The sequence below is a fragment of the Chionomys nivalis genome, chromosome 18 (assembly GCF_950005125.1).
Source record: "Chionomys nivalis chromosome 18, mChiNiv1.1, whole genome shotgun sequence".
In the NCBI taxonomy this organism is placed as follows: domain Eukaryota; kingdom Metazoa; phylum Chordata; class Mammalia; order Rodentia; family Cricetidae; genus Chionomys; species Chionomys nivalis.
The window spans coordinates 41274720-41291437 of NC_080103.1; the positions used below are offsets into that span (position 1 = coordinate 41274720).

Consider the following 16718-nt stretch of genomic DNA (forward strand, 5'->3'; position numbering starts at 1 on the left):
AAACCCTCAGAGTTAGTGCAGATATGAAGAGTAATCTTCCATCCCTCCCTCGCCTAGTGCGGACTCATTCCCATACTTCTGACCCCACAAAACCGTCAGCAGTTTATCCAGTGTTACTTGAAAATCCAACATGGGGGTCAGGGATGGAGGGATCACTTGGTGTTAAAGGCAATGGCTTTTCTTGCAAAAGATCGAGTTTGATTCTGAGCACCAACGTGGCAGCTCACAACCCCCTGTAAATTCAGATGCAGGGTAACAGCGCCCTCTTCCTGCCTCTGCAGGGATAGCACACAAGCAGTGCTGAGATACAGGCAGGCAAAACACCCAAACACATAAAATACTTTTAAATTTTTTTAAGAAATAAAACCACAACACAGTAGGATAAAGTTCATGTCTAGACCTTTGAGAAAGCCCCTCCCACTTCTCTGGGATCTTAAATCATCTAGTGCTTATATATAAAATGTCACCTAGACGACAGCCACTCTTCCGGCACACCAGACTCGGCTACGTCGCTGATCCACTACCTCTCGGACGACTTGGAAAGTCTTCCGTGGTAGCTATGGGAGTGGAATGTGAGCCCGTGGCTGCCACTCAGGGCTGTTCCCAGACCGCAGCTCATTTCTCTACGTATAAAGTACCCAGGGCTGTGGTCACCCCATGGCTTCCTGTCCAGCTAGCCTCTTTGCACCCCACAAGGCATGCAGCATCCTTCAGCTTGAGATCTGATCATCCGTATCCCCCAGGTCGGGTTCCAACACTGTATCCATCTTACCAGAAATACATATCCAGACAAGAACTGCTCCGGGTGACTCAGGCAAAGAAAGGGGCGGGAGACTACAACCCAGCTGACTCTTTTCAAAGCCAATCTCCCATCAGCTACAACTGGTGGGCTGAAATGAAACCCAGCATTACTGCCATCAATTGTGTTCTGCTGTGGTTAAGCCTTGTTTTGTCATCTCAACAAGGTAGCAGAGAAAAAAGAAACTAAACAGATCGGTGGGGGCGGGGAGCCTGTGACTATGAAACTTTGAGGCCAATTGAAAATAACAGAACACAGCCAATGGATGCTTTCAAAGTATGGTTTTGAGAGCAAGGTGACAAGGGCTGAGGATACAGTCAGTTGGCAGAGTGCCTGCCTGGTACACAGTATGTCCTGGGTTTGATCCCCAGCATTTGAAAGGTGTGGGGGGGGGCAGTAGGATCAGCTGTTCAAAGTTAATCCGGGCTGCATAGCAAGTTTGAGATCACCCTGGGACGCACGAAGCTGTGTCGCCAGGTTGGGGAGTAGAGGGAGCACAGCAACGATCCCCTGTCCAAGCATTTTCAGATTATCGTTAATGTCGTTAACAAGAAAATTAGCCCCACGGAATTAGAGCCACACCTTGTATTTTAAATACAGTGTTACTTAGGTTGAAATGTTCAGGGGATTAAAATCAAGGTGGGATAAGACAAAAACCTGTGTCACGTGTGTGAGCCACTTACTGCACCAAGAGAAAAAGCACACCAGGTGTGTGCTGTTGAACAAGTCATGGCTCACAGGCTGGCTTTACTCTCCTCAGACACGAGCAGGCCCAATCTCAAATGAGTTTCTGAAAGCCGGCACTAACCAAACCTAACTACCTGGCAGAAGTGGTGACAGGTCCCTTTATAACATGTGCTGTTGTTGGGCCGTAGGATGTGGCTGTGTGGCCCACACGGGTCTCGAACTCACGCTCCTCCTGTATGTACCACCCCGCTCTTAATTAACACCAGTGGGTCTCATTGTCAACACCTGCTTCCACGTGACCTCGTGCTGCATCAACCAATGGTTCCCTGGAAACCTCAAGGTCCGTGTCAGCAAAGTGAGCAATGCTTTTCCCTTTAGCCGCTGTGATTAGCAGTAACAATAAATCGTGTGGACATCACAGGGCCGTGGGTTTGTTTCTGTAGCATGTTTTCAAAACAATCAAGAATTTCCTTTGAAATTCTCACTTCTATTAGAGGAATTAATCTCACCAAGAAGTAGCGGGAGGAGTATGTTTTTGTTATTTTTTTTGTTTTGATGTATTTATTTATTTATTTATTTTACTTAAACACTGGCATTGACTTTCAATGCTATAAAAGGTTCATGCTACCATTAAGAGGCAACTTTAGAAGTTGAGGACCAGGCTCGTTCCCCCAAGGATGACCAAAAACTAGGGCGATGGTGGCGCACGCCTTTAATCCCAGCACTCGGGAGGCAGAGGCAGGCGGATCTCTGTGAGTTCGAGACCAGCCTGGTCTACAGAGCTAGTTCCAGGACAGGCTCCAAAGCCACAGAGAAACCCTGTCTTGAAAAACCAAAAAAAAAAAAAAAAAAAAAAAAGAAAGTACAAGAGATGGGAATCTTAAAATCTTTACTAGGGTTTAATTTTCAGAGAGATCGCAGAAGCCCTGACTGTGGGACCTTCTTTCCCACCTGAGGTCAAAGAGACCACTCCTCAAGTGCCAACTTGAAGAAGAGGAAAAGCTTCCAGATCCTTCCCGGGGAAGCCCCCCGAACATAATGCAAGGCAAAGATATTATAAAATGGCAAAGGGGTTCAGAGGCTGAGCCTTCTGAACATCTGGCAGGATCAAAGTGCATTCCAAATGCCATCCAGAAACAGCGTGGCGTCTCTCCCCACCCTGGGAGCTGACGGTTGTACCACTGAGTTCATTCTCTTTCCTGAAACTTGGTGGTTAAGAGAGAGCCAGGCCATCTTCAGGACGAGTGCCCACATCCTCTACAGACTCTGGTTAGAGGGTGACAAACTGAAGCCTGTGGGCCAGGGGTCACAGCAAAGGTCAAGAGTTAGCCTAGGAAGAAGCAGAGCCCTGAGGCCACGGGTGACCTAGAAACGGTGGGGGGAGGGGGAGAGAAGCATCTGAACGTCCCTCCTGGGTCCAGGCCATATATAAGAATAGCATCAGCCAAGTTCTAGTGTGTTGGTAAGCACAAATGCATATATGTGTGCGTTTTCTCACTCTGTGACACACTCAGATCGCTTTAAATTAATAAATTCCCTCTTATCAATCACGAAATAGGAAAGAAACTCAGTCAAAAATATCCTGACAGAACTATGGCCTGAGATGACAAGCACCTCCACCTGTTTGGGGGAACAGACTGCCCGAAAGTTTACAGTCGTGATTTCCAGATTTATTCTTTTGTATTTGTCATCAAAAAATCCAGATCCAACCCGGACTCTGCTACTAAACATCTGATGACCTTAGACATGGCAGGTCACTCACTTAAGCTCTGCTCAGGAAGCCACTGGACCTCGGGGCTCCTGATGTCTTCCCACACTCTATCATGGAAGACACTCTGTCAGGCCAATGATTAAAAGAATCTTATGTTATTTTACTTTGTTGGCAAAGAAGAAACAGATGTTCTTAAAAAAAAACACGCATTGTGCTTTTATTTCTGTTTCACCGCTAAGAAACGCGGAAGGGCCAGGCACAGGCCAGATTCAGATACCCTCCGCCATTTCTCCCACGCTGCCGCTTCAGTACTGGCCAGAGGCCGGAGAAGAGGGGCCCCATTTTATAATTACTTAAGCAGTTTATGATTTTAAGTTATATAGGTTTATTTATTTCCGTTCCCATTTTTACAGAGTAAAAGATCGCAATTTAGTAGAGTCGATTCATAGGCACTTGGGAGCACTGATTTTTCATTAGCAAACAAGAGGGACGGACAGCGATGGGGAAGGTTTGGATGGCCACGAGGATGGGCCTTTTCCCGGACACCAAGCTCAAGCTCACGTGTGCTTGCCCGCCACTCCAGGAGCCCTGTCCAGATGAGAAGTAAACAAGGCAGAGCATGTTCTGCGACGCCCAGAATGTAGGCTAAGGCTTGAGGCTACAGACTGCAAGGGTACCCAGGTAGGCAAGGCCCTTAGATGCACCGGTAGGTACAACGGCTCTTATCCCCTGGGTTTAACACCCATAAACATGGCATATTCACTTTCAGAAGACCTGAGTGAATAAGTCTAATTAATGCTTTTACAAAAAGTGGCAAGGTTCAGAAAAAAAGATGCTCGCTCTAAGGCACAGAAAAACATACAGACACGAACAGACTAAAGCAGAGAATTAGATCTCAGTGGAAGAATCTTATTACTGCAACTAGTCAAAGGATTACTTCAAAGAGACTGCAAGGGAGGGCCCATTGAGCAGCCCATGGCGAGCCTTGAGACCACCACCCAGAGTGCGCTCGTCCTTGTCCCGTGGCTGGCTGGGGGTGTTGCCAAGGGCCTCCTGAAGCATCACTTGTATTTGTAAAATCCTTCTCCGCTCTTCTTGCCCAGCTTCTTCTGGGCCACCAGATTATTCATGGAAGAACTGGGCTGAAACAGGGGGTTCGCTGGGTCCATTTCATGCCACCCTGTTGAGAGGAAGGACAGGGGCTTACTTTGGTTGGGTAGTCTCAGGGCATGCCGGGGGCATAGAACTCATGCAAACCACCGTGGCAGAGATATATAAGGCAACCACCGGTACAGCCAACACCGATCCTAAAGCGGGCACACCACTATTTACCTATGCTGCTAGAAGGGGCTCCATTGCAGGGTGCCTTGCTCCCCAGGACTCCCTCCACACCAAGGCAAATGCCCACAAGCACAGACAGAATCTCCCACTAACTGACTGGCTTCCCAAGTGGGAGAGTTAGCGCTCCAGATCCGTTACATCCTGCGTTTTGTGCCCACTGGAGCGCACAGTCTCACACATTCTCAGATTTCCCCTGTCAACATCTAAGATCCTCTCTTCCAGATATTAAAAGGGTTTGGTGAAATGCTGGAGCAGTCTGCTACATTCGACTTCAGAAGCTCATGCTGTCTTCCAAACCACTCCCCCTTTGAAAACCGTCTGAATAGCTTGACTTCAATGGCGGTCACACAAATCAGCTCACTGATAGCATGGCACAATGTACCACTGGCAACATCCTGACTTTCATTTTGTCTGGGGTTATTTAAGATACAGCTGTTGTGGGGGACTGAATGGAGGGTGCACAGGATCTGAGTTATGGGCCCTGAGAGGCACTCATGAGACTCCACCCACCCAAGTGGACTTATAATTTTCTCAGGAGTGGGCCAAATCTAGTGACTAGATTCCTTCTTGAGAGAGTGGACAATTACAAACTAGGGTCATCCCGTACCTTCCCCATAGCCCTTTCTGCACATGGCTGTTTTACTTTGTAGCCTCTGCCATGTTGTGACAGAGCCAGGAGCATCATCTCTAGCTATCAGAAACAAGAGCCACACAACTCTTTCTTTTCCTTTATAAAGTATCCTATCCTCAGGCATTTGGTTAGAGTAACACAAAACAGACTAGGGAAAGCAGGACTTTGAATGTCTTAAGATCCCTTGTAACTTTTTCTTAACAACTTATAGTTCTAAGAGACAGTTTCAACCCAGTTTTTAAGAAGAAAGAAAAGGTTTCCATTCCTACCATCCAAGATGAACTTAGTAGTATCCAGGCCAACGTAGTCAAGAAGTTCAAATGGCCCCATGGGGTAGCCAGCTCCCAACTTCATCGCCGTATCAATGTCCTCCTTAGATGCATCACCTGCAGAGCAGAGGGCAGCCCTGAGTCGCCACCACCTCTTCTCAATTCTCCCCAGGCCTGGGCCAGTTCCAGAATCACTGGGATCATACAGATGCATACATTCAGAAAATCACTAGGATCGTATAGACGCACACATTCAGAAAACCACTAGGATCATATAGATGCACACATTCAGAAAATCACCAGGATCATACAGATGCACACATTCAGAAAATCACTAGGATCGTATAGACGCACACATTCAGGATATCACTAGGATCGTATAGACACACACATTCAGAAAATCACTATGATATATAGGTGCACACATTCAGAAAATCACTAGGATCGCATAGACGCACACATTCAGAAAATGTCCAGAAGCCTGTGTTTCTAGGGTGGGTAAGGTTGTTGACTCAGATCACATGCCACACGTCACAAGCTTTTCAAGCCAACTGCAGCAGATGAGGACACCTCTAGACCCTGCTGCCCAGTCCACGGAGTGAACAGCCCAGCCCTGGGAACACTGGCTCCCTAACAGCATGGGATTTCCCAAGTCCAGAGTCATTCACAAAAACGTCATTTGATACTAGAGTCGTCTTCTGTAAATGTGCGTCTCTCTCTCTCTCTCTCTCTCTCTCTCTCTCTCTCTCTCTCTCTCACACACACACACACACACACACCCATATACACATACATTTGCACACACAAACTTGCACATGCACACATGCTTAGGCTTCTGTTTATGTGTTACACGTGTATTTTTTAACTTCCTTTGTTTACAAATAACCATTCTGCTGGGCCTGTGTTCATACAGTCAAGGCAATGGTTTAAAGAAAGCCCAAACAGCTAGAAACACAATGTGCCGTTTGTTCTGCATATCTGAGGACGGTTTTCAAAATCATGCTAAGTTGGCAGAAGTCTTTAGGCACTTCTCTACAATGCCGAGTTCCTTCCTGCTCTTCTACGAAACACAACAGCTCTCCCGTGAGCCTTGGAAACTGAATTAGTCTTATGTCTAGAGTTCATCAGCCTGTCCTTGAATATGGGTCTGGCTAACTAACGTCAGGTAAGGTGAAACTACCGGGCTGTATGGAGTAGCTGAAGACGAGGGTTCTGGGCTGTTTCCTTAGAAGTCTCCCTATAACATCCTGCTGATGGTCACAAGATGCCTTTACGGAGAATAACCATGCTTTCTGCCTCCAAAATCAGAAACCGGAATCAGCTGTATTATTACATGGCTGTCTATCTAGAATTTTGTTCAAAGCATAAAGTAGTGGCCAATAATATGAGCTCTGAATGAAGGGCTAAAGCAGTGTATTCCACACCTAGACATGACAGACGTCTCAACTGGGCCCTCTTCCTCAACAATCTAACACCACATTTTTCAAAGCTCTAAAATAATGCCAGAGGATGTCAGTGCAATCTAAGGTGATTACGGCGCCAGGCACAGTGGCTCATGCCTGTAATGTCAGCAGCTGGGAAATTGAAGGAAGAGAATAATGAGCTCCAGGACAGCCTGGACCGCCAAGTGGAACCCTATAAACACACCGAGAGACACACACAGACACAGACACACACATGCCAAAGAAAATCCATGCGATTATTTTCTTTGAGTGATATTAAGTACTTGGTATAATCTTATACTAACATAACCCTAGCACTAGTACAACCCTAATTAGGATTGGAGGGATGCTGGAGAGTTGAATCCGTGGTTAAAAGAAATCGTTGTTCTTGCCCAGGACCCAGGTTCGATTCCCAGCACCCACACAACAGCTCAAAACCAGGCACACACATGGTGCACAGGCATACATGCAGGGAAAACACTCAATCACTTAAAAAAGAAATTTAAAAAAATAGAATAAATACAGTCCTCTGCTCTACGAACTGAGTTATCCAAGGGCAGCACAAGGAAGAAGGCTGTTTATCTCATGAATCGTGACCTGTGGACACTCACCGGACATCTGGGTGGGCTGCTCCTTAGTGTAATCTCAATACTACAATTTTAACCGTACACAAACTGCTCTGATGTGCTTGAGAATTAAAAAGGATGCACTCTGAATCATTTAGGGAGCCCAGCCTCCCCCCCACACACAGAAAAATAGTAGAGGCATCTGAGAAATCACGCTTTGAATTTTATGTCGTAGGAAAGCAAAAATCGTCATACACATATATGAATCTCATCAGGTGGTCTCACACAGCCCATCCTCCCTCCCGGTCCCACGGCAGGGTGGGGAGTCAAACCCAGAGCCTCAAGTCTGCTGAGCAACCACTCTAGCGGTGCGCTCTAGTCCCTGCCCTGCTTTATTCTGTTTGTATCTATTACCTACTGGGTTCTCGACACTTGCAGAGACAACGGCAAAGCAAGGTAGTGGTGATGTAATGGAGGAGGGGAGGGGACAAACTTACTGCAGCATCTGAACCAGCTCCACAGCCCCCCCTCCACCCGAGGCCCAGTTTCCAAAGTGAGCTGGACCAGCACCCTAGACGGACACTACAGCGCATGCGCAGAGGACACGGGTCGGTGCTTGTAGCTGGGCTCTGACTCCGCAGCTCACATATGCGCTGTTCAGGATGCAAACACTGAGGTGTCCATAGTGCTACAGCTGCATTCAGGTGCCAGAAGTAACACCCTGCCAGGCTCCTGCCCCAGGATGCCTTCCTCCATGCTGTGCCCTGGGCCAATCAATAAGCCTCCCTCTTCCTTCAGGCCTCAGCCTCTTCCTTCAGGCTTCTGTTCAGATGGGGCCAATCAGAGCCTCCCCTGCAGAGCACGAAACAGTAGCTGCTAGGACTGGGAGCCAGGGGCACCTCTCACCCTGCAGGTTTCCACAGTTGTCAGTCAGAGCCTTATCAATGACTCATTTATATAGGCAGTGTCCCCTCAAAAGCATGCACATGCCCTGGGGACAGAAATCTAACAGCAGCGAACTTAACCTAACGCCATTTAATCACACCCAAGTGCCCTAAAGGCAACGCTATAATTCCCAATGCAGACCCTCACTTGAGGATTATTACTGTTTCCAAAATTACAGAAAGCATAAAACACTGTTTAAAAAAATCAGTAAACATATACAAAGTTAACAGAATTCAAAAAAAAATCTGTCTTAAATAAATCAGAGTAAATAGGCAAAGAGAAAAAGACAGAAAAGCAATATATACAATATGTTGACCAAGGAGTCATGAATGACGTATTTAGATCAGTAATTCCCAAACTCTTGTAGTCCAGGACTTGAAGAGAACCTGATGTTCCTTACACACACACACACACACATACACACACACCACACACACGCACCACACACACATACACACCACACACACACACACACATATACACCACACAAAACTCTGCTTCACTCTTTCTGGCTCCCGTGACTATGGGGTCCTTACCTCAGGATAAAGAGGAGACTCCTTCTCAGAGAACTCCCCAGACCTGGATGGGTGGAGGCCTGGACCTGGAGACTAAGACCTGGGACCTGATGCCACAGCTGAGTTGGTCTCTGACTCTTTGGCACCACCTGCCGGCCAGTTTCAACATTACCAGTCTTAGCTGTATACAAGTTACCAGAGAACTGCAGTACTTGAGTCAGGGTGAGGCAGGGAGTGTGGCAGTGGGGATTTTGTAGGACACCCTACAACGGCTAGAGGGCAAGTTCATGACATCACACCCCTCCTAAGAGGAGCTAACCACGTGCCCTGTCACCCTGTTGGAGCTGAGTGGGCACATGACAGGGACTGCAGGTTCCCAAGCCTACACTGCTCTGACCCTCGGAGTTGGGACACTGCGCCCATCCGGCCTCGGCCAGTCTGAAGGAACAAAGCTATGCATAGCTCACAGCTGTGAAAGAAATGGCGAAGGCTGTCAGAGGTCAGAGGTCAGAAATGCAGTGAGCCTCCATGAGGTTCTTTCTACACAGGACGTGAGAAGTGTGGTGGGCATCCATGGTATATCGGCAGCGGCTCAGTTCTCTGAAGCCTCGACTAAACAGACTCCCACACATGCTGGTTCAGGTGCTCCTGTCAAAACAGCATCCACCAACCTGCAGACATACACACACACACACAGTGCACCAATAGCACAGGACAGAAACATTCTCCCCGAGCTAGGAAACAGCCAGAGCACAGTCAGAGGCCAGGCCCCAGCAGGGGGCACAGACACAAACAGGGAACAGTGTCTCCCCGCCTCCTTGGCAATATAACACTTTCTCAGCGAGCAGGGCCGAGGGGACAGGCCTAAGAAAGACATGTAGTAACTTAACCAGGGTAGCTGCCTGGCTGAGCCCCATTATAGCGACCTGGCAGGATGGGGCTGGGAGAGGAAGAAAACAGTGATGACAGGGAGGCACCAAGGTGACAAATGACAAGAGTGGGAGGATCTAGATGCTTCGGTGAAAACGCAGAGCTGTGGATAAAGACCAGGGTCTGGGCGCATCTAAGCACGCACTGGCGTTGGCCAGGTGAGCAGCCCAAGAAACACTAGAAGAGGCCTGGAGTCCAGAGCCCAGTGTGAAGCTGCAAACCTGGACCCACACGACACTTAGCAACTTCAGGATGGACAAAGAGAGAGGCCGCAGGACCAGTAATGACAGGCCACCCAGAAAAGCACCAAGAGCAAATCGAAAGCAGCCCTGGAGCCAGGTCCTGTCTTTCCTGGTGTGACACGGTGGTGGCTAGAAATGGTGAGGGGCAGCGGAGGGCAGAACAGGGTCTTTAACTTAGCATCAGACACTTGGCACGTGGGAGTAGTATCAAAGGGTAGGGTGTTTCAGAGGAAAAAAAAAACACCACGAGAAGGTGCTACATTCTAACATTACATTTATTAGAGGGAAAAAAACCCACAAATGTCTTTCAAGGTAGGCCAAAATGCCACATACTTTCTTTGAGGTGTAATTAGGCGCATTTGTTGAAGATAAACATAGAAGTGTTGGTTTGATCTTGGAGTAAAAGGTAGGCAATGGCTCCCATAAAGCACGGAGGCCAGTTTAATATTTAAAGCTGGGTTTGAGGAGGCAAGTGTGCTTTTGTCTGCTCAGAAGAGCTGCTGTGAACACTTTGGGAAATGGCATTCTTGAGAGCGTTCGGAAATGACGTCACTCAAATAAACGATCGCACTTGTGTTTTACCCGTCCCTACAGCTTTCTGGCTTGCACGGGAGATGTCGCACACTTTCCTTCTCAGAAATGGGAAAGAAGTCAGGCAGTAGGGGTATGCATCCATCCTTGCCATAGACCATGTCCTGAGGCTACAGCAGACAAAGTCATTGCCTGTCAGCTAGAAGTGGACACTTCAGGCCCAGGTGATGGCTCGGCAGGTAAAAGTGCTCAGCACGGTGCTAGGCGTGGTGACTCACGCCGTTAATCCCAGCACTCGGGAGGCAGAAGCTCTGAGAGTTCAAGACCAGCCTGGTCTACAGAGCAAGTTCCAGGATGAGGAGGGCTGTTACACAGAGAAACCCTGTCTCAAAAGTCACGCGTGTGCACGCACGCACGCACGCACGCGCACACATACACACACAGAGTGTGCTTGCCATGTAAGCCTGGAGACCTGAATTTGATCCCCAGAATTGCATAAAGAAAGGAGAGAACTGAGCCCACCAAGTTGTCTTCTAACCTCCATACATACAACACGGCATGATATGCAGGCATGCATGCACCACACACACATACAAACAAATATTTTTTTTTAAAGAGGGGGACATTTTAGATCATTCATGAGGTGCAATAAGGACATTGTCCCTACCATGCATCAATTCTGTCATTGTCCCATCTCCCGTCCAACAGCCACAGGTTTTTTACATTAAACAACTTTAAACAACTAGTCTGGTTATTTTTCCATTACTATCTTACTATTTGTAGTACTTAGTGTGTGTGCATGGGTGTGTGTGTCTGTGTGTGCATAACATGTGTCATGAATATGAATGCATGTGTATGAGTGTATGCCTATATGCGGTGATGGAAGATCTAGATCTGCACCGTCTATGCCATTGCTGCAGCCTGGACTGGAGGCTCACAGGGAGGTCTGTGCCTTGGGGAACCCAGTGGCAAAAGTACTAGGGCCAGAGCAAAGCTGAGCTTAGTCCCACAGAATGAGAAAGCAGAGACCCCCTTCCCAGGTTCCGCGTAGCCCAAGCCTTCCTGCACGCACACAGACTGAGACCCGAGGGCCTTAGCCTGGCCTGGGACAGGTACCTCGCTCGTGCAGCCTGATGGCTTCTATGAGGTACGGCACCAAGAGACGGTTCACGATAAATCCAGGAGTGTCCTGTTGCAGGGGAGAGAGGGAGACAAGTGACTTCATTAAACTTGACCTTCTGTTTAGGGCAGACCACTTCTTACCCTGGAGTAGCTGCCCATGCTCGTGCCTTTCACATTTCCAAACGCATTATGAAGCTCCTCCCTCTACCTCCTACAGCAACATCCCCTCTTCTACCCTCCACTCCCCTCTCAGGAATCCCTCCATTCTTAAACACCGCTCTGAAAAGTAGCATCCCAGCTTCCCCAGAACTGCCCGGGTCAGCTCAGTGTGTCTCAGAGATGACCCGACTGCACACTACACAAACTGACCATCATGGCAAGAGGGTCCAAAGAACCTTTCACCTCGGCACACCAACAGCAAGGCCTGCGCTGTCTCCTCTGGGTGGGGATGCCCAGCAGTTCCAGCCACTTAGCCAAGACTGTACTAGCGACACCGTGCAGTTCGCAGACAAAATATGCCCTTCAGCGTCAGGTTTTCTGTGGAGCTCGGCACTGAGTACCCGAGAGCAGGAGACACAGCATGCGCATGCGCGTGCGCGTGCACACACGGTGAGCGAGCACGCAGCCTGCATGGCAACCTACTCCAGCTGTAAGTTATTTTCCTTCAGCAAGGGCGCCTAAGAGCCGTCCTAAGCTGGTCTACACTTCTTTATACAAAAGCTAGAAGGGATTTAAAAAGCGTGTTGTGATAAACGCATAAAACAGTAAGGCCACTGTGTATTTCCCCTAGCATTACCAGAAACACGGAACACGCTGCCAGCTTTAGAATGGCTATGACTGCCCTGGGTGATAGGGCTTTCTCAGTTACACCTGATAGGGCCACTGTACGGATGCCATCTGTCCCTAATGGGAACATTCGGTCACACCGCACATAACTGCATCTGTCTTTTACAAAAGCATTTGTGATCCTTGTCCTATGTGACGGCCATATATTGCAATGCCATCTATTGGAAATCCCGCCTCAAAAGCTTGAATAACCATCCCACAAAGGCTCTCAGAAGGTCTCAGGACGTCACACACAGAGACCCCCAGCCTGTGCACTTCTACCCCACCCTACCCCGTCACTACCTTCTTATGCCGATACGCTTTCTCATACAATTTCTGTTTTCTCTCTTTACTAGAGAATCAATAGCCGGAGAATGAGAGCAAGCATAAAAGCCACTGGTGTGGCTAAAAGAAAAATATTCACCTGATTTAAAAGAATGAAAAAAACTATTTTTTTTTTATGAGACTAATTACATTACCTTCCTGACTGTAGACCAAGTACATGAATTGCCTCTTTGGCTTAGGAAGCCTATACGGCCAGATGGCTTGGTCAGAGGACTAATGAAAACTTTGTTTTTGTTTTGTTTTTAATATAATACTGAGTTCAAAATTAGGAATATTTTAGAAAGCTAAAGTATGAGATGAGCCATAACAGTGAGAGATCATAGCCAAAAATCCCGACAACTGACTTATCAAATGCTGACCAGGGCTTGACACAACAGGAAGACTGTGACGTCATACAGAAGCTCAACACCCACACGGGTGGAAGCCAGGAAGAACTAAGGCAAAGGGAGATGCTGAGGGGATCTGGCTAGCACATCAGCAGGTGGCCTCATCTTCCCCAGAGCCTGGAGTGGCTGGCGGTGGTGGCGCAGCACTCGGGAAGCAGAGGCAGACAGATCTCTGAGAGTTCAAGGCCAGCCTGGTCTACAAGAGCTAGTTCCAGGATAGCCAAGGAAACACAGAATAGCCTTGTCTCAAAAGAGAAAGAGAGAGAGAGAGAGAGAGAGAGAGAGAGAGAGAGAGAGAGAGAGAGAGAGAGGAGAGGAGAGGAGAGGAGAGGAGAGGAGAGGAGAGGAGAGGAGAGGAGAGGAGAGGAGAGGAGAGGAGAGGAGAGGAGAGGAGAGGAGAGGAGAGGAGAGAAGAGAAGAGAAGAGAAGAGAAGAGAAGAGAAGAGAAGAGAAGAGAAGAGAAGAGAAGAGAAGTGAAGACCAAATTCAAAGAACCGGGGACTGGGGGTGGGGGTGAATGGAGGTCAAGTTGGCTTTCTTACAGGGAAACCTTCACATGCCACTAAGGAAGGCCTCCTTGATGTCCCTCTGCCACGTTCGTCTCCTCCTGTCTGTGCACCCTGTGACTGTCTGCAGCGTTCTTTCCAAGACCCAGGCCTTCGTTTTCTATGGGGGCTTTGTGTCCACCAGCCTGGACTTGATGTACAGGCCTCTGATTCCCAGGGCTCAGAAACGGCTGGAACTGATGGACCCACAGAAACTGTTTATAAACACAGCTGCTCATCAACAGGCAGGAGTCAGGGCCCAGACTCACTCCTGGGTTTTCTTTTTAACTGAAACTTGGGCTCTCCTCTCTCAGACTTCACATGTGGTGGCATGGGGGGTGGCTTAAGGGTCGGCACAGCCCAGCCCTTCCAGGACATGGAGAGACCTGTCGTCAACAGTGGCCATGGCTCACATTGTCTATTAGAAGTATCTTCTAGCAGCACACCCGTAAAAAATCACCTTTCTCCCGGACTGTGTGCAGTCTGTCCTCAGGGGTCCATGTGTTGATTCCCAGGAAGACAGAGCAGACCACCTAAGAGATGGGACCCAGAGACAGATACTGATCCCTGAAGGCTTGGGTCTCAGAAGGGACCACTCCCTTCCCAGTGACCTGACCCGAGCATCTCTCTGACTTGGACAAAGATGTGTTTGTTCCTCCGGAATGATCTCTGACCACTGTGACTCCGCTTAGCCAAGAGGTCTTCCCTAGAGCTCAACTGATACTGGCACGGTGCCCTCGAAGCTCTAGAACTGCGACTAAATAACACTGCCGCATCTGGAGAGGTGTCGAAGGATTTATACTGCTCACAAGTCTCCAGCGGTAGTGCTGCTACTAGCCCAGGACCCACACTTGGAGGACTCCTGCTGGGATGGTCTGAAAGAAAATGGCCCCCAAAAGGAGTGGCACTGTTAGGAGGTGTGACTTTATTGGAGTGGGTATGGACTTGTTACTACAGCAACAGAAAAATAAACAAAAGCATTCCGCATACTTTACCTTGCAAGAAACAGGATGCTTTCCTAAGGTTTTACAAAAGTCGATCAGAGATTCAAAAGTCTTCTGGCTAGTCATCGGTGTTTTAATGACCTGGAAACACAAAGCTGGGAATCAGGACTGGAGAGGACAGAGAAGCAGTGGACAAGCTCAACGCCACTGAACCAAGGCTCTATCTACATTGGTGATGAAATACACCTTTAGTTTTAGCCCAGTAAGCGTCTCAAGACAGAAGCAAAATGTTGACCCAAACGTCCGTGCAAGACACTGGAGTCTGCAGAATGCACAAACCCAGTGGTTAAAATTCAAGTGTGTGTTGCTGGGTGGGGGTAAGGGAGTCTTTCAGGCACTGTGATCCAGGTGTCTTAGAGTCAAATCCCAGCTGTACCAATTTACTGAATTTGGCATGGGACACTGGGCATGTTTCTGGAAATTGCAATGACATTAAAACCACTCTGTCTGCATCAAGGAAGCTGAGGTAAGAAAGAGTAGGCAGGGGTGAAGCGCCAAGCATGGCACCTAGTAGAAGGAAGAGCCAAGGAAATACCAGCTTGGCTAATGGCTACAGGATGGAAACTCAGCATGGAGCAGGCAGGGGTTTGGGTGAGATGAGGTGGTGGCTGTCCTTAAGGTTCTTCTGCATAGACCCCACCTCTGCTGACGATGAGGGGTGATGTACCCAAGACACAGCCATCTGGATTTCCAGACGAGTGTCTATTTCACGGTGCCACCTGCTACCACACAGATGCCCCAGCTCCCAGGCCCTGCACTTCAAGAGGGTTCATCGGGGAGGAGATCTTTCATTTTAACCAGTAGGACCCCAAAGGCTGCCCCTGGGGCTGACAGAGCTCCTGACCTTCCCTTCAGGGCACACACAGAATCTAGAGTGGCACCATGCATAAAGCCTCAAATTATAGCTCTCGGAGTCAGTTGTGGGAGTTAGAGTTGTGTAAATGGAGAGCCCAACGTGAATTACACACACCACATATGCACACAAGTTTGTTTTTGTTTTGTTTTGTTTTTCTGAGACAGCGTTTCTCTATAGCTTTGGAGCCTGTCCTGGAACTAGCTTGTGTAGATCAGGCTAGCCTCAAACTCCCAGAGATTCGCCTGCCTCTGCCTCCCGAGTGCTGGGTTAATGGTGTGCGCCACCAGCACCTGGCTGTACACAAGTTAAGAACTTCAATTAGAGTCATAATGAGGAGAACTAGTGAGGAGGCCTAACTCCCCCAATAGACCCTTGCAGGTGTCTCCATCCCTTTGGTGAAAAGAGAATCAAGATACTGGATGTGCCCCATGTAAGAAGACGATCGGATCTGGCTAAAGGAGCTACGTCTGTGCAAGGATGAAAGGAGCTACATGAAAAGCACCAAGAGATGGAGACGAAGACAGAATGGACCAGAAACTCCTGTGAACTGAGATCTTCAAACTATTCTGAGGGAGCCTGGAGGCCGGTGTCAGATCACAGGCAGCTAGGACAGCCCATGCCAGCTTTGGATCTTCAAGGTAAGCTGCTGGCTTAAAGGGGTCAGCGGCTGAGGTCTGGGAGTTTTGTAAAAGTGAGGCATGCGCATGATCCTTCCTGCATCCACCATCCATCATCACGTGACAGATAATATACAGCCCCTCCTCCCCAGCACAAGTCCCGCCCCCCGCACAAGTCCCGCCCCCAGGCTCACCACTGCCCCCTTGGCTACCAACAGCACACAAAAATCCTAGCCTGGAGAGGAGCTGGGCAGCAAGTCCCACCCCCTAGCTGAGAAACAAAGGGCAGCTGAGAGCTGCTGGGAGCTGGGCAGTAGGTTTTAAGGGCGTGGCCGCTGGTAAGTCAATTATGTTCCAATGGGAAGCCACACTGCCAAGAGTCTATGTACTTGATGGTTTCATTAACAAA

The 16718-nt window shown here is 48.5% G+C and overlaps 1 protein-coding gene across 1 annotated transcript in view; it reads right to left on the reverse strand.

Moving 5' to 3' along the window:
• Positions 1-2386: 2386 nt before the first annotated feature.
• Positions 2387-16718, reverse strand: part of Hadh (hydroxyacyl-CoA dehydrogenase) — a 37087-nt gene continuing 22755 nt past the window's right edge. Inside the window, exons 5-8 of the mRNA XM_057793362.1 lie at positions 14828-14917; positions 11726-11798; positions 5439-5555; positions 2387-4377 (exon numbers count right to left, since the gene is read on the reverse strand). Of these exons, the coding sequence (XP_057649345.1) occupies positions 4259-4377; positions 5439-5555; positions 11726-11798; positions 14828-14917 (399 nt within the window). The 3' untranslated portion in view covers positions 2387-4258. The remainder of the gene's footprint in view (positions 4378-5438; positions 5556-11725; positions 11799-14827; positions 14918-16718) is intronic.